At 39.2% G+C, this 18457-nt stretch overlaps 1 protein-coding gene across 2 annotated transcripts in view; it reads right to left on the bottom strand.

Moving 5' to 3' along the window:
* MAP3K20 (mitogen-activated protein kinase kinase kinase 20) overlaps positions 1-18457 on the bottom strand; it is a 153443-nt gene that overhangs the window by 87196 nt on the left and 47790 nt on the right. For both annotated transcript variants that reach the window (XM_075829475.1, XM_075829476.1), the window contains exons 4-9: positions 11726-11827; positions 6567-6632; positions 5738-5766; positions 5490-5627; positions 4033-4119; positions 333-407 (exon numbers count right to left, since the gene is read on the bottom strand). In XM_075829475.1, coding sequence (XP_075685590.1) covers positions 333-407; positions 4033-4119; positions 5490-5627; positions 5738-5766; positions 6567-6632; positions 11726-11827 — 497 coding nt within the window. The remainder of the gene's footprint in view (positions 1-332; positions 408-4032; positions 4120-5489; positions 5628-5737; positions 5767-6566; positions 6633-11725; positions 11828-18457) is intronic.

Genomic DNA, 18457 nt, shown 5'->3' with positions numbered 1-18457 from the left:
CAAACTTCTGCTTCCCTGTCAAACAATACAGGTGACAATACAATACAGCTCATATTTTTGGGGAAGTCTTATGTTCCCAAGGACATTCTCCACCTTTACTAGTGGGTTTCCTTTTTCCCCGCGATTGTCAAAATTAAAACTGCCACAATACATAGTGAAGAGACCACATGAGCCATACAACCAATAGCGAAGTAAGCCGTCTCTAGAAGGCAGAACACTTTTTGATATAGGGAGAACATATAAATACAGGATCAACAGCTCTACATTCAAACATACAAAGTTTCAGATGGATGTACAATAGTACAATATAGAACATTAATAAAACCAAATACCTTTGCCTCGGCATCCCAACAAAAGCGCATTAATTCTGCAAAACTTCTAGGACAGGAGCTGGGAATGGTCAACCGCTGAAAAAGAAGTAGAAGAATTTTTGTATCCCCTTAAGGATCTAAAAAAACAAAACATTGAGAAATGCACAAGGGGAACTTTTTGAGAATTTCACTAAGGTTAGAACGAAGTTTAGCTTTCTCTTTGTAAAGGTCTCATGATTTGTCTGGAGACATTTCCAATTGCTAATCTTTAGATAGTCAATGTACAGTAACATGTTGGTTACTCCATAGAAAACCTACTCTTGGTTTGTATTGCAAAAAACTATTATTATAGTAAAATTGAGACTGTAGACTATGGGCACAACATTGTTCATCATTACCCAAGTAACATCTTGTAAAATCAAAGTGGGACTGTAAGAAAGAGAAGAAATTAGAAGAAAAGAATATTGAATCCGGATGGCTGCCATGTATGCATGCAGAAACGTCAGTTGTCAGTCACTGCGGAGAAAGGTGGGGGAGTAGTGTGACTACAGTGTGGATTGAGTCCGCTGTATTCTTTGCTAGCTGATACTAGCCAAACGGCACTATATTTTTTGCACCATTTTTTGTTAATAGTGCAGTGGATTTGACTTTATACAATGCTGTCCATAAACACTGTTGGATAGTAACATGACGGATCCGCTTTAATGACCAAAATGAGGACCAAAATGCCGGTGATATTGTATATTAGATAATTGGAGGGATGCTGGATCCACAAATGTATTACTATGTTTAATTTAGACTTAATTGTATATGTTATTATGTACATTATACTTATTAGTGATTAATGCTGCGGAGTCATCTCACTATTAACATTTATAGAGAATATTACCAAAGAATTGTGATCCAGTCTGATCGTCACTTGCGGTCAGGAAAATATTTTCTCTTTTAGGGTAGATTGGCTCATGCCTTATGGGTTTTTAATAGGTAAAATAAAGTTCTAACCTCCTCCAAACCCTCCTTTCATCCACGTCCTCACCACTCTTTTGGTATAACAAAGGGAATATAGCATCTATATATTGTTTTACTAATTAAAACCAGATACTGAATCATATCTTTTTTATATAATCTGTTTTTATTTTTTTAAATGTAGATTTTGTTATTCTATTTCTGTACATGACTATGGGGGCAGCCATTTTGCCTGAGCTGCTGTTAACAGCACTAAGAAATATGCTTCATAGCAGCCACATGGACAAAAGGAACCTGTAGTACGGAGGTGACCCACTGACTTCTATGGGAGAGTTATCCAGACATGCTCTGTGACCTGTGCAGAGGTCACTGTGCAGGGAGGGATAGGGGGGAGCTGTATCCATCACCTATTATCAATGGTGAAGTCTGTGTTATATATATATATATATATATATATATATATATATGTATGTTACCTTTCATTGTAATCCTGCCTCTGATGATAATAAGATGAATACTGAGAAGTGATCTCTACAGAACAGGAAGGATCAGTCTATTACGAATGGTGGATCCTGTGCTATCTATATATAGGTGTTACCTTTCATCGTAATCCTGCCTCTGATGATAATGAGATAACTGCTGAGAAGTGATCTCCACAGAACAGGAAGGGTTTTATGCGACTCAGTGGCCAGTATGAAAACGATAATATTTTAGGATTCTTTTTTAATACAGATGGTGAAATGAGAAATTAAAAAAATAAATAAATAAATAAATTATATATATATATATATATATATATATATATATATATACACCAAAAATTCAGAAAAAATATGTTCAACATAAAAACTTCATTTAAACAATGTCATTTTATAATGACACATTCCCTTTAATGGACCTAAGTATCTTCTTATTATATATAACCGTAATGTATTTCAGAACTTTTACATTTATGATGTGAAAATGTTATTCTGGTATATTTACCCTATTCCCCAAGGGACTATATCATAGGCCATAGCACTCTTAGCATATGGTTTACCAAATGTGTAACTTTATTTGATGCAATTTGTATAGTTAATTAACTTTTAGGCCGATGAAATGTGCATTAGAAACAATTGGTCTTTAGTTTATTCCCTGTTGGGATATATTAGTAAAGGAAACACGCTACATGCTCTCAAATGAATGGGCGTAGGCTCAAACCGTGCAATGATAAAATATGTCAGATGGACACTGAAAGTAGCCGAGGATTTTATTTCCTTGTGCTAGTACAGGTATTCATATTTAAGAGATCAAGGACTGTAATATTTGATGATGTATTACATGAAGTTTATATTAACAGTATAATACATTATGAACGATTTGCCACTGGGCTCTCTCTGTCCAGCAGTTAATATAGCTCCTAGAATAAGACTACTAGCCTCCAACTACAGGCAGAAAAGGTTCATATATATGACATCATCAAAGCATCGACTCAATAAAAGATCTAGGTTGCTAGGAGGCAAGATCGCTATGCTTTTATATTTTATGCTGCAAAGTCATACAAAACATATATCACCACTAGTAACAGTAAAGAGTAAAATAAGAGAAAAATTACAGATTTCTAATATTTTAGACCAAGTATTGACATTTTGTATAGGCTTAAAACATATATATATTCCATTGGATGTGGAGCACACAGTAAATAAGAATTACCAAAGTGTTCGCCTTGTGACTGTGTGACCTTCACCCAGTGGCGGTTATTGATGGGGACTAGTGCAAAGTTAAGAAAACAAACCACTAGCCCATGGCAACCAATCAATATCTTGGCTTCAAATTCTTTTAAAATAAGGACTTAAATCTGATTGGCTTTTGTTTGCAATATTTTTCACCCCTCTAGTATCGTACGCAGAAAGGGACTGGGCTCAAAATGGCTGCTCATACTTCACATTAAATTAAGATATTGGACTAGTTCAATAACTTGTATTAAAATAAACAGTTAAAATGACTGCGATTTTAATATGAGATGGTGCAACCCCTACACAACAATCATTGTGCTGCGCATAAATCTCAGAGCAGAGACATTTGAGAAAGTTTAAAAAGCAGAGAGATTTCCCGTCAGATTTCTCTAGCATAGGAAGTGTTTACACCACTAAAGACTTTATTCAATGGAAAAGCTTTGAGGAGGAACCTTGCCGTTCAGCCGCAGCCTTGCCAATACATGTTATGAACATACCTTTAATGTGGAGTTGAACATCCTGCGGGAGACTAAACTGTAATTTTCTTTATTTTTTTTCTTCTTTTATTTTTGAAACTCTCATCTAAAGTGACAGCTTCTTATAGTAAAACGTCTCCTGCTGGGAGAGTTAAGTTGAAGTAGCTGAAGGTCTCTCACTGAAATATCAACTCCTGGCCAGTAAAAAGATGCCCAAAATCGCGGGAGACGGAGTTAAACTGGTCCCCTACCTTGGACGCGATGGCTCCTTTCATCACGAAGAGCAAACCCCCAGGTTACCCTATTGAGACTGAGAAACTAGTACAGTAGTTCTACAATATTTGATCTACAGCATCACGATGTGAAGCCGCAACAATTAGATGTAAAGGGTCCATTCATGAGGAATAACATCACTTTGACCCTTTGTGTTAGCTCCTACTGGTAATCTTTCCATAAGCGTTGAACTTACTTTCAATTTGAAATAGATGAAAAAGTCTTTTGCAAACCCCCAATACTGTTTTCATATCTATCAACTGTATCTGAGTGAAAAAAAAGTAGCCTTACCTCATTTTTTTCTACCACGAGCCAAGCCACTTGTAGTCCTTCCAAGCCTTTAAACGGAACCTCTCTTGTTAACATTTCCCATAAAACCTAAAAAGAGCATAAACACAATTCACCACATTTACCACATAAACTGTAAAGGTTAAATAAATAACCGTGTATTAAGCGGACAGACTGTATTCTGCAGATTATATTCATTAAAACTCAAGATCCTAAATTAATGAACGCAAGATTTGGTGTAAATTAAGAACGGAAGACCAAAACTTGTATTGACAAAACATAGTTTAATTAACGAAACACAAAAAAGATGAACATAATAAAAACGTGGCCAAAGTATTCTTAAAATATTATATTAATATCGGGTTAAAAATCTAAAAACATTTACAAACCTACTAGTTACCTAAAATTTCTATAATTTAATTAGCTAGAAAGGGGAATTATTGGCATCAGATATTTAAATATATTTTTTTTCATTACGTAAGCCATTACAAATTTTATGAATTTTTTTTTATTATTGAGGTTTAACCTTTTACAATTCCAGCAATATTTAAGAAATCGCATATCAATATATTTTAAGCGCAAAACTCTTCAAAGACGTGGCTAGGATACAAGATGGCAGAATAAACACAGCACGGTAATGAAGTTTTGAAAAGTAACTTTTAGCTATACTATGTACACTAGAAAAAGTCTAGTCTGAAACAGAAAACATTCTGAGACCTCTCAATACACAACCATTATGTCAATCAAAAGGCACTTAAAGAACCGACAAAAATAACTCAATAGACAAAGGCACTAGAATTCTTCAGTGCATCATTGGTTGACTTGTCAACCCATAACCAGGAAAGTGGCAACAATGGTCATTTCTTGCAAAGCTTATCTATCACTTGAATCTGGGGGGGGGGGGGGAGATAGGTTTTCTGAAGAAGTCATTGCGTGCAAATGGTCTATAATAAATATATATTTGTGTCTTTCAGATTATAAAAAAACAACAACATGATGGCTATGTGATCTAGAGTTAGCAGGTAGGCCCAATTGCCCACTGGGTCATTTACCACGGTCCATATATGATGGTGATGACACTAACCTGGGTGTTGCTAAAGGCCAAGCATTGAGAATTCAGTGAATGATATGAAAAGGATTTGTATTATGAACACATCTGGTGTCTGGGCAACTAATAAAACATTTGTGAAGTCTAGGGTTCAACACTCCTGGCACATGTCAATATTCCAAGTATAAGCCATGGTTTTGATGAATTGTTCTCACATGTATTATGAGCCTTCTTCCCAGCCTTTATTCCCAGTCAATGAATTCATGGAATTGTCACGAGTTCATATTTCCAGCACTGGAACATTAAGGGAATCTCCACCCTGTGTGGTCACCAGCTACTTTCAAGTGAGTCATACTCATGTTATCAAGGTAAATAATATTGTAACCTGAACTCAATTACAAACGTCACTTACCACACCATACGAGTATGTGTCACACGTCTCAGATACTGGAAGACTCTGGATAACTTCAGGTGCCATCCAAGGAAACGTCCCTACAAGGGACATATGAGTTGTGTGGGAATGGAACCTTGAAGCACCAAAGTCACAAATCTAGATAATAAAAATATTTATTTATTTAGGGGACAATCTTTTTTTCATTAAAAGAGAGGCAGTCAGACATCCACATTAAGATAAAGTAAAATACATGATTGATATATTACCTTTAGTACTCCGTCAAAGGTTATCACAACTGGAAATAAACAAAAAAGTGTTAAACATAGTAAACATATGAAAAAGATATACAGGGAGGTACAATATTCTGATTATTATTATAATATTGATTGACTATTTTATTACAACACGGGTAATACAATGTTACAAGACGACAATTCACCTAATTTCCCTAATAAGTAAGATTACTTATAATATAATAAATGTATTCTACTGTATGGCTCTTCATGTTAGGCTGTTAGCTCCTAAATGCCTTGTATCCCATAAGGATCCCATATCTTATAATAAAACTAGACTAACAGACCATTTATAGCAGTTTGATTACCACAGACAAAGGGGAAACGACTTTGTGATATGGGGTACTAAAACTTCAAATAATGATAGAGCCCTAACTTGTAACGATAGCATTGCATATAAACTTGATTATTGAGCATGGACCTCGGGGTCTTCATCCCCATACACTCTACATAGAATACCAATATGGGGAGCTGTAGTCCAAGGAGCAACCTTATGACAGACAATCCAAACTTTGATCAGAGTTCCCCAAAATCGGTGCTCGAGACCAGAAGCTTAGTGCCATAAATAACTTAAAGTTATTGCACTATAGACATGTTCTTTCAGATTGTTTACTAATAGGTGTAAATAACTTAAGAAATAATGGTAGAACCCTCAAAGTATAACATTATAGATATGTAGGCTATTGGCCAAATCAACAATTTTGAGACTTACTATGATACGAAAAAAATATGCATCTGTATATTTACAATTCTATAACGCTGTAACAAGAACATGCCAAACATTCAATAAACTTGACTTTACCGTTTCTAGACTTGAGATCTCTGTGTATTACGCGGATTGGTGCTTCCATGTGTAAGTAATGCATTCCTGTTCACAAATGGAAAAGGACATTATGAACCAAAATACAACCAATCGTTACAGACGAAGCTTTCCGCCGAGCTAGTAACAATGCCAAGTGCCAACTTCCTCTGTAAGGACTGCTATGGTAGGATTGCATTCAGTCCAGCTCAAATACAAAATCACATATAGTAAAGATTACTTGGGTAACTAAAGATTAAGATTATCATCTTTCTGCTTTGTGCGATTTATCAGAATGGCTGTAATACAAGGAAAACTCTACTCATCTATTATATGATAACAGTAAACAGGTTTTGGCATTTTGTCATGAGTCCTCCATATATTACTATTCACCAGCCCCCCGAGTGCCACAAGGATTCGTCATTAAACACTACCAGCAAAACTGATACACGGTGTTGTGCTTAGTGCAGGACTTGAGGGGGCACATGACCTTAGTGTTTTTCTGGTCAGCAAATTCCCGGACCGTGGTCCGTATTTTGCAGATGAAATGCCATCCGTAGTGCATCCGTGTGTCAGCTGCAAAATGCAGATCATATAAACAAAAAAGTGCAAGGAAAACTTCCTATCGTCGCTTAGCAACACTTCCGTGTGACAGCTGTAATTTGCCGATTTGCGGAGGTGTATCCGCAGTTTCCACAGGCCGATTGACTTCTATGGGCAAGTCGGTAGCGAATTTGCGGGCCGTAATAAGACATGTCCTGAGTTTCTGCGGCTCATATTTGCGGTCCTGGAAGGAACCGTGAAAACCACTGTCGTGTGCATGGTGCCATAGCAATCAATGGGTCTGCAATTCACTCACAGATTTGCGGGTGAATTGCGAACACAAAAACACGTTCATATGCACGAAGTCCAAATTCAAAGACCACCAAAGCTAGAAATTACGCAAACACCCGCTGCCCACAAAGCCTCAGCACTAAGCATGACAGTGTATCAGTTCGCTCTGGAGAGTCCCTTTAAACAACATGCACCCTCAGATTATTTTGCTTTGACAGCAATTATTTTTCATGAAATCATTCCAATCGTGGCATAAAGTCAGAACAGTACAACACTTGCTTTGGGCCCCACATGGGAAATTCCAAACAGAAAACCACTAAAAATAGCAGGTTTATAAGGGCCTGTTCACATCAGCTTTGCCCCTCCGTTGAGGGGTTCGGTTAGAGGTTTTCGTCAGGTTAACCCCTCAGCGGAAAGGAAAACGGAAACCTGAGCTTCCGTTTCCCTCACCATTGAACTCAATGGTGACGGAAACCTACCTAATGTTTTCCATCTGTCACCGTTGTGACAGGGTTCCGTCATTTTGACGGAATCAATAGCGCAGTCGACTGAGTTTAATGGTGAGGGAAACGGAAGCTGAGGTTTCCGTTTGCCTTTCTGTTGAGGGGTTAACCCGACGGAAACCTCAGACGGAACCCCTCAGTGGAAGGGCAACGGTGATGTGAACAGGCCCTAAGTCAGTTTCTTACTCCACTATTCTATACAATGCATCAGAAAAGATAATTGAAGGTATAAATGCACCGGTATATCCAAAATACTTATCAAAAGTAATAGAAACTAGAAAAAAAGTGAAATCATGGAAAAGACTGATGACAGGAACATGGAAACTTATTTTTGCCTGTAGATGTGTTAACATTTATTGCCCTTCATTACAAGAGATACTATTGTATCTGTGGGTTGAATCCAACTATATTTAAACAAAAAGCCAGTGTAAGCTTCAGACAAACATCTACATGAAAGGCAATTTCCTCTAAAGTTGGAGCTTTTAGGTCATTTCAGGCTTCTCGAGAACCCATAGCAGAGTTCATAGATTTAAACAGCACAGACTTGCTGCCATCTTAACAATCAAGCACCATGACAAATCAGAAGTTGAGAAAAAAAACGAATTCTTGCAAAAATAAAATATTAGCCCTTTATAGATTTCAGTAATTGTTTAAATATTGCTTCTTCACTTAGTATGAATCATGAACCCTAGAAAAACAGGATTTACAGCAGGTACTCTATATAAATGACTTATGGAAGTAAAGTAAAACTACTCTAAAAAGGGGTCATAATCTCTAAAATGTCATTTCAAAGTGATTTTACATTTCCAAGTCAAAAAAGACAAAAGTATAGAAGGTATGATACCGTTATTGGCTAACCATAAAAGTTCTATATGCGGCTTTCAGAGCACACAGGCTTCTTCTTCAGGCAAGTTTACAAATGAATGACTTAGAAAAAAGCACAACATTTAAGAAGTTACACAAAGACAATTAGTACAGGAGGTGATACATCATTAAGATAGGCCGGGGCAATAAAACGGAGGTTATAGGGGTGATGACTTAGGAGTTAAGGCATCTGGAGTCAGTCTGATGGGGGATGTGATGTGTGTCCATGAGGTGGCTCATAGCTTGCCTGAAGAAGGCGCCTGTACGCTCTGAAAGCCGCATATAGAACTTTTATGGTTAACCAATAATGGTATCATACCTACTATACTTTTGTCTTTTTTGACACAAAAGTATTTAACATTGCATATTGTTTCTGGCGGACACGGTATTACACTATTTTTTTTTACTGTACTACATTTTCAAGTAAAAGTCTAAGCTAATTATAGCAATAGCAGAAAATAAAATAAAAAATAAATGTGCAAATTTGGCCTTTGATATGTCCTAGTGACATGAAAAGGCAAATAAAAGGCCACATAGCGAACATCTCAATGGGGCTCAAATTTGGAACTGGTTTAAACTATCACACACACCCTACCTGAAGCATGAATGATTCAATGCTTGTTTGCCTGATCCTATTTTATTCTTTATAGGAGAAAAGGGCAGAATGACCCTCTAGCTCTTCCCCTTTATTTTCTAACATTGTACTTCCCATGGGGAAGTGGAGCCTGACTTAAATTCTCCTCACTTAATGAACACCAGGAGGTGGAAAACCTGATCTGGGTTCGACTTATCCATGGGACCCATAGATTTTGCCTGGTCTGCTTTTATGATATGTACACCATGGAGACCTGTCAAAAATTAGTATAGGTGGGCATCTGAAACCCCCATTAATCATAAAAATAAAGCGGTTGCAGCACTTTTTACTGAGCTGTGTCACTTTGGCTTCTATTTGCCTCACATGGGGTATAGGCCATTGCAGCGTCGGACCATGGCAGTGATACCGGTGCCTAGAAAAGCAAAACTCCCACACATTTTGGCATGGAGGCCTGGCATCAACACCCATTATTTAGTATCTCTTCTACTAGGGACCTCGAATAAAGGGACTAGAAACAGTAGAACACTGGCACTTGTAGAACATAATGGCTCCAGACAAATGAATGGTCTGGTATTTTGGTACGGTGTGAAGAATTCCCATGAAGAAGGAACAAAAGACTTCAAATACACACACTTTCTATATACAGACATTTTCTTTTCAGGAAATTGAGGAAGAACAAGTCTTTCATTTGTTTGTTTTAGAAAAGTCAGACAAAGGGCAACGCTATCAAATAAGCTAAACTATTGGCACGAACATATAATATAAAAAGAAGTCATTTTTCTACTGTCAAACGTCTACCAAAAATAGTACTAAGCTAAAACAATAGACTAATCAAATGTATAAACTTAACCGTGAGTGAAATAAAATTGCACACAGGAAAAATATTCATACTAATATTATTACAGTATATTCAGTCCAAAACGTATAATATTTCAGTCGAGGTTTCTGGAGCTATGCTACACTAGAAATCCAATGCCCTGTAGTCCACAAAAGGCTACTGGGTTGGAACCATTGAAACCCTGCAATCTGTTGGAACTATGTCGAACCTTCACGCTTTTTAACGTTAATTTGGGCACACCTATGGTGGAACCTCTTTTACAAGCTGGAGCGAGGATCCTCTAGAAAGAACGCTCAGGAAGACCGCACAACCATCTTTTACACAATTGCCCAATAACGAAGAGTGAGCAATACAACACTTCCTTAAAGGGGTTCTCCGGTTTCAGCAACTTAATATTATTTGTTGTATAATTTCTAGTTATGCAATTTTCCAATAAACTTTCTTTATTAATTCATCACGGTTTTCTTGATTTCGGCTTGCTGTTATTCAGTAGGAACATTCATGGTTTACATTCTGTCCATGGTCATGTGATGGATATACAGGTGAACAGCTCGTTACAGTTTGTGTATCAGAGCTGTGTCCTCTAACGATCCCAGCACCTGTGTGTCCATCACATGACCATGGACAGAATTTTATCCACTGGTAGTAAACAATGAATATTCCTGCTGAATAACATCATAATGGGTAAACCCTTCTTAAAAAAGGCAACTGCAGTGGACGATAGGCGGATCGCTGTGGGCCAGCTGCAGTAACTCCTGGTTATTGACTTTGTTCCTGCATACATTTTACCTGCAGTAACACAGCCAGATCTGATGATCAGCTAATGATTGTCTCCTTTAAAATGATAAATGTATGGCTATCTGCAGCAATTACTAGAGGGATCTTACTATGTACAAATTCATACATCTACCATTGAAGTCAATACAATAGTGGTGTATAGTGTAGGCATATCCAGCACTCAAGATAAAAGTTATAAGGTTTATTAGGTCATGTTTAAAACAAGGAGGTTAAAACAAAAAATCCCGGGACCACGCTTACGCGTTTCAGACCAGTGGGGTCCTTAATCATAGCAAGCTATGATTAAGGACCCCACTGGTCTGAAACGCGTAAGCGTGGTCCCGGGATTTTTTGTTTTAACCTCCTTGTTTTAAACATGACCTAATAAACCTTATAACTTTTATCTTGAGTGCTGGATATACCTACACTATACACCACTATTGCCTTGATTACCTGCTGTCGACAGGACCAGTTTGGGAATATCTACGAGCAACTGCAGTACTTGGATTCATTTATACCAACTTGCATCATTCAAACGCAATGGAAACGCAGTGGAAACGCAATGGAAACGCAGTGGATACGCAATGGATACGTGGTGAGCAAACTTTTTGTAACACTTCCCCTATCATTGAAGTCAATAGTTAATCCATCTTCAGTAAACTGCTAAGCTCCCAAAGTAGGGGGTCGCAGGCCCTATGGCTGTATGAAGGAATCACAGTAGAGAGATCGCCTGATCTCCTGACGTTCTTACCTTTAGCTACATCTGTTGCCCAAGCCATAATGTGTTCCATGTCCATGTCTTCACTCCTGTTGCTATTGATGTAGTCGTATAGTGATCCACCAGCAGCATATTCTGAAATATTAGAACAGCATATTCTAAAATAGAAGATCTAAATATAATAACTAAAACATTAGATTCTCAGACTAAATTACATAAACCTGCAAATTACAGGGAGTTCAATGGCTATTTCCAGTTGAGTCAAATTCCCATACTATACTGAATTTAAATTACAGGTTTAGAAATAACATGTCACCGTTTCTTGACCAGTGTCTGGTTGTCAGGGCAACTGTAACCCGCCAATCATGTCAGGCCAGGCGGCCTATTTAAAGGGGACTCAGCCTACATGCCTTGCCTGGTGATCAAGGTACATCCTATGTTTGGCCATTGTTCCTAATGCTATGGGACTGTGTTCCTGGATTACACTCCTGTTTCGCCCCTCGTATTTGTTGCTTAGTTCCGGTGTTTCTACTTTGGCTTGCTACGTCCTATCTGCTGATGACCTCTGGCTATGTTCTTGACTATTCTAGGTTCCATGACTCTAGAATCCAACAGGGAAAGTCCATAATGGTGAAGAACGATGCGTTTCCTTAGACTCCGCACCCATGTCTAGCCAGCTGCAGACCATTTGCGGAATAGAGGATCCACTTTTTTGTTGAGAAACGTAACAATATATTGGGTGACTATTGCATGTGTAAGGCCTTCATCTACACCGCAATGCACATGTCTAACCTTATTTTGCTGAAAGCCCGACAGAGAAGTATTTACAAAAAGAGATACAATAAGGAGATATAGTGACTTCACAAAGAAACCTGAGATGGTTATTTTCTGCAAAGGAATTCTCATTTTGTTCACATTTTTGACATCTCATAGTTGAGAACTCTTCTTCCATGAACAGTTGCCAAGTCTTCAACAACCATAATGAAATGAATCACAGAGATCTCTAAATGTAATACACTGTATATTCTGGACCAGTCCCAGAAATGTCCAGTCCTATCAGAGTGATCAAGAGTTCAGAAATATAATCTGACAACATTAATTCGGAATCTCAGATTTAAAGATTCACAAACAAGCTCATCTACAGAAACCGCTAGTTCTAGACTAGAAAGCTACTGTTGAACTAAATACATGTATACTTACACATCGGTGCAGACAACAGTTCATTTCAGTTTGCTTTTAGAAAGCAACACATTATAACAACATAAAATCTGGTCCAGAAAACAGAACTTGTTGCACATAGAAAAATAATCGGATGTCTGTTATAGATAAAATATTATTGGTTGCCGTAGACAATAACTATGTTTGCACTTGTTTTTGCAAATGTTGACAGCTTTGCCAAGCTCCCCCTAGTGGTCGCCGTAGACAGCCAATAATTTACCTTTTTACTCTACGTCTATGCAGGGGATTTCGAGCTGTGCAGTTGACAAACGGAGCAATAAACATATATTAAGAAATTAATCCGCACAGAATGTTAAACTTTTCACTTAAAAAAACAAACCAGAATGGTCTTTAGGGATAGACAGACTGAAGGCCTGAGAAATCTGAGACAGACTAGTTGGTAGGGATACACTGCAGAACCTCTTTATATCATTCATCAAGATGGCCTCCGCTATGATTTCACAGGACCATACATCCTGTAGGTATACTTAAATGCGGCAATTTTAAGTGAAGCTCTAGATTAAAACTATTTTAAAGATTATATTAACAATAATAATTGTATTTTCCTAAAACTGCTATTATTGGAAAAGATTCCCTTTAAAGCATTAATAATGGTATTAATAGTAACAACCCTACAGCCATAATGACCGCCACACTGATCACTTCATTCAAAGACTGCATGCAGGGATATTATCAGCATAGGTCCCTTCATCTATACATCAATAATAAATTAAGGAATTGCTGATCGTGCAATTGTCCAATATGATCATTAAAACAGCTGCAAGGTGGAGCTTCTCAGTACCTAGAAATGAACTAATGGAAATGCCTGTATATCCTTGGTGTCTTTATCTTGTCTGGACACTCCAGCTGTCACAGCTTTCATCAATTCTGTGTCTGACAGGGATCATTTTGTCACAGCAGGAGAGAATATTTAAAGGGATTGTCATTTTTATATGATCATGTCATCTGCAGTAGGAATTATTTAGCTGTGATGTATATCTCTCGCTTATAGGCACATGCTGCACTCATGTTGCGGTCATTGGCATCATGTGAAGTTTTATGTGAAATAATAACAAGGGAGATTTCCGTTAAAAAATGTAAAAAAAAAAAAGGAAAAATCTTTAGTACCAGATATATCTTTACCAAAATCAGGAACATACTCTATCATACAAAAAGTTAAAGGGACACTAACCTCTTTGTATGATTATTCCCTACACAGATTAATCCATATATCATACACCTTTTTATTTTATGCCTCTGCATGATTTTTCAGCAAGCTCAGGATTTTGCTTGCATATTTGTCTTCATTGATTTTGTAGCGTCCATCACCACGGGCCGTCAGGTTTACTCACCTCCCGACGCCCGCAGCCATGGATCCGTGAGCGCTGGTCCCAATCTCCTTCACTTCCGCTCCGTTCTGCTGTGTCCCATAAGACCTAAAGGGCCAGCGCGCACACAGAGGAAATCATCATCATCAACTGCCATGATTTCCAGGTCTATAAGAAGGCCCCAGGCCTTCTGATCCTTGCCTGAGCGTTGTTAGTTTTCCCAGTCTGTCTTGCAAATGCTCCCTTGCTTTCGTGTTTCCCATTCCAGCTGTTACTCGTGCCGTTACCTGTTCCTGTATCCCGTGCTTTTCTTGTTCCTGTGCCTGTTAGTGTCGGAGTCGTGTCACGTCCTGTGTCATCTGCCACGTCCAGAGGAATTCGCCATGTCTGGCGCAACCTGTGCCATCTGTGTCATCCGCCACATCCTGTGTCTTCTGCCACGTCCAGAGGAATGTGCCACGTCTGGCGCAACCTGCGGCACCTGTGACATCCGCCACGTTTGGCGATACCTGCTGCACCCATCTCCATCTGTGCCAGAGCTGCGGCCACTGTCTGGACTATCCAGGTACCCTTCTGCGGGACTTTGTATTCTGGGGTTCCTGTTGTTTGGCCAGCTGCCTCCCTGCTATGGTGGTGCAGCCTAGTGGGTCCACTAACCCGCTACGTGGAAATTTTTAATAATATTTCCTTGACTTCCTTTGCAGAAGCAGCCATGGGGATATTCTACCCTCCTAAAAGACAGGACAGGTGGTATCAATTACTGAAATCAATTGACTGCCCTATATAGATAGGATCATAGTAGGCATATTGTATTTTATTTCTGTCCTTTCACCGAAAGGGCAGGTGGTGCCTGCAGGATTGGGAAGTATATTTTAATTTCATTTATAAAATGACTTGGACTTGGTCTCTGGCAGAAGGGTTAATATCCTCAAATCACAGAGCGATGCGAGCAGTCATGAGAGCCCTGAAATATTTTCACCAAGCTGTTCAAGGGAGAGCGATCAGTGTTCGCTCCGACAATGCGACGACAGTGTCTTACTTGAACCCGAGGCACCCGATCCATAACCCTTCTTATAGAGGGGACACCGATCTTATCTTGTGCAGAAGCTTATGCTAAACAGCTAACCGCTGTGCATATAAAAGGGACCCTCAACATTATAGTGGACAGACTCAGTCGCGACCTTCCACTACCGGGGAAATCGTCTCTAGACCAACAAATCTTCCATTAAATAGAAGAATACTGGGGTCAACCACAAGTGGACCTTATGGCCACCCGGGAGAACGCGAAGGTACATATTCCAGTCCATTCCAATGATCCCAAAGGTCTTACAGAAGATCAAACGGGAACAGGTCTTGGTAATTGCCATCTGCCCATTCTGGCCGAAGAGAGAATGGTTGTCTCTACTCATGTCAATGAGCAAGGGAAATTTCTGGGTTCTACCTCATATTCTGTCCCTAGTGTCGCAGTGCAATCACTACTGCCCCCATCTGGACAGTCTCCATTTTACAGCATGGAGGTTGATCGCTCCTTTTTAGCCAGCTCAGGACTGTCGGGGATGGTCAATACCAACCTCTTACAATCTAGAGGAACTGCTACCAACAAAATGGATCAAGTTTTTTTGTTTTTTGTTTTTTTTTAAATGCTGAAAGAACAACCAGCTTACCCTCTCCTCTCCATTCATTCAAAACATACTGGAGTACTTACAGGAGGGTTTTAATAAGGGGCTCAAACCAGGCACAATAAAAGAAAAGATATCAGCCTCCCTAGGGAAAGGTTATCATCGGAGTCTCTCATCCAGCCTCTTATACTTGTTATTATAAAAAAAAAGGATAAGTGTATTATATTTCTGTTATTATATGATAGAATGATATAGCGCTAAGCAAAATTTAAAAATGTATGAACAAACTGTATCAGCCCACTTGCCACTTCACGGCGACCTGTATTAAGTGGGTCCTTACTCCATAAAGTGAGATATCACATAACAACCAGTGCCACTGTAACACATCACCTGCTGGTTGCCAACTTAATAGAAGTCGCCATGAAGTAGCAAGTGGGCTAATACAGTTTGATCAAAATGTTAAAGAGGCTCTGTCACCAGATTTTGCAACCCCTATCTGCTATTGCAGCAGATAGGCGCTGCAATGTAGATTACAGTAACGTTTTTATTTTTAAAAAACGAGCATTTTTGGCCAAGATATGACCATTTTTGTAGTTATGCAAATGAGGCTTGCAAAAGTCCAAGTGGGTGTGTTTAAAAGTAAAAGTCCAAGTGGGCGTGTATTATGTGCGTACATCGGGGCGTTTTTAATACTTTTACTAGCTGGGCGCTCTGAAGAGAAGTAACATCCTCTTCTCTTCAGAACGCCCAGCTTCTGACAGTGCAGATCTGTGACGTCACTCACAGGTCCTGCATCGTGACGGCCACATCGGCACCAGAGGCTACAGTTGATTCTGCAGCAGCATCAGCATTTGCAGGTAAGTCGATCTTACCTGCAAACGCTGATGCTGCTGCAGAATCTACATTGCAGCGCCTATCTATACATTTTTAACTATAGCTAAGCCGCTAAAGATCAAATATAACAAAGTGGATGTGTGGTCCAGGTTTCTCTCCTTTTATTGATAATGTATTAGGTTTCTGTTCTTATACAATATAATTATAGTGCATTATGATTTTTTATTATATTATAGAATCATAGTGTATTATGTTTGAGCATTGCAGGATGTGTTTTTGGTTGTTGTGTTCATTGCAACTTGTTAAAACAAAGAAATATCACCTGGTTTGAACACAGTGTAAAGACAAGATGGAGAGCGCACAGCTCCAACTGATGAGTGTTACTGATGATTCCACTAACAGCCATATCAAGCAGCCCAAAAATAATACACTAGAAGAGGTGTACAAAGCTGAAGGAACTTGGCACATCTGAGCCTACAAGGACTTCAGTAGATATAGAGAGGGAAAGTAGAAAAAAAAAAATCAACCTGCCAACACATTTATGCTGCCCGATCTGTGGACTACATTATACAGAGGAGGATGCTAGATTCTATATGATATATACACACTTCTCAACATTGAAATTGCAACACCAAGAAGGAAAAGTTTTTGGAATGGTGGAAATCCCAGGATAAAAAAAAATGGAAACAAAATATTCAAAATTTCGTGATTATTCAGTATCGAGTATGAGCGCCACGCACACAAATACACGCACTTACACGCCTTGGCAAGGTATCAATGAGGTTATTAATGGTTGTCTGAGGAATGTTATGCCACGCTGAATGCACTTGGGCACGCAAATCATCAAGATTGGCTGCTGGCAGCTCCCTTTGCAATTGCCGAACAATGATGTCCCAGATGTGATCCATGGGAGACGTTGAAGGCCATGGTAGCACGTTTATGCCACACAGGTTGCTCACAGTAGCACGAGCAACATGCTGTCCTGTTGAAAAACGGCTTCTAGGACACTTTGTAGAAATGGACATACCACTGGTTCCTCCATCAAATCAATGTAATGCTGAGCTGATAGTGTGCATGAAATGTAGACCAGAGGGGTTCGGCTACCGTACATTATGCCAACCCACACCATAATCCGGGTAGTAGGACCGATGTGACGTTCCCTTGTGTAGGCCTCTTCACGGCATTGCCCACGTGGTCTGCAGACCAATCTCCGGCTATAATTGCATTCGAAACAAAAGCGGGACTCATCGCTGAAGAATATAGACCTCCTTTCCAGCCTCCATTGTCGTCTTGCTGTGTACTATGATAGCCTTTGACAGCTTTGGCATGTGGTCAATGGAACACCAGTAGCTGGACGTCTGGCTTGTAGCCCAATGTAGCCCTCCTGATAGTTTGTGTTGACACGGGTTGCAGCCCTAGTCTTGGGATGTGACATCCAATTTCACTTACAGTACAGAATGGATCACTATGCGCCATTCTTCCAATCAGACGTGGCGTCTGTGCAGAGGTTCGCCTCCGCACACCTTTTGCGGTCATTCCCGTTTGATGATGTTCTCCCAACCTCCGGGACATGCAACGTTGAACAGTGCCAACATTTTGGCCTAGGCACATAGCGATCTTATGGGGTGATAAACCAAAGTCCCTCAGTAGAAGGATTCTGTGCCTCTAAGTTTGCGACAAGTGGCGAAAACTGGCATGTCGACGAACAGGAGGAATTGCACAATCATCCCACACCACATGTTCTGATTTTTTATATACATACTCCC

Source organism: Rhinoderma darwinii, chromosome 6, assembly GCF_050947455.1.
Source record: "Rhinoderma darwinii isolate aRhiDar2 chromosome 6, aRhiDar2.hap1, whole genome shotgun sequence".
Classification (NCBI taxonomy): domain Eukaryota; kingdom Metazoa; phylum Chordata; class Amphibia; order Anura; family Rhinodermatidae; genus Rhinoderma; species Rhinoderma darwinii.
Note: the sequence above shows the minus strand (reverse complement) of the source record. Positions and strands in the feature narration are given on the sequence as shown.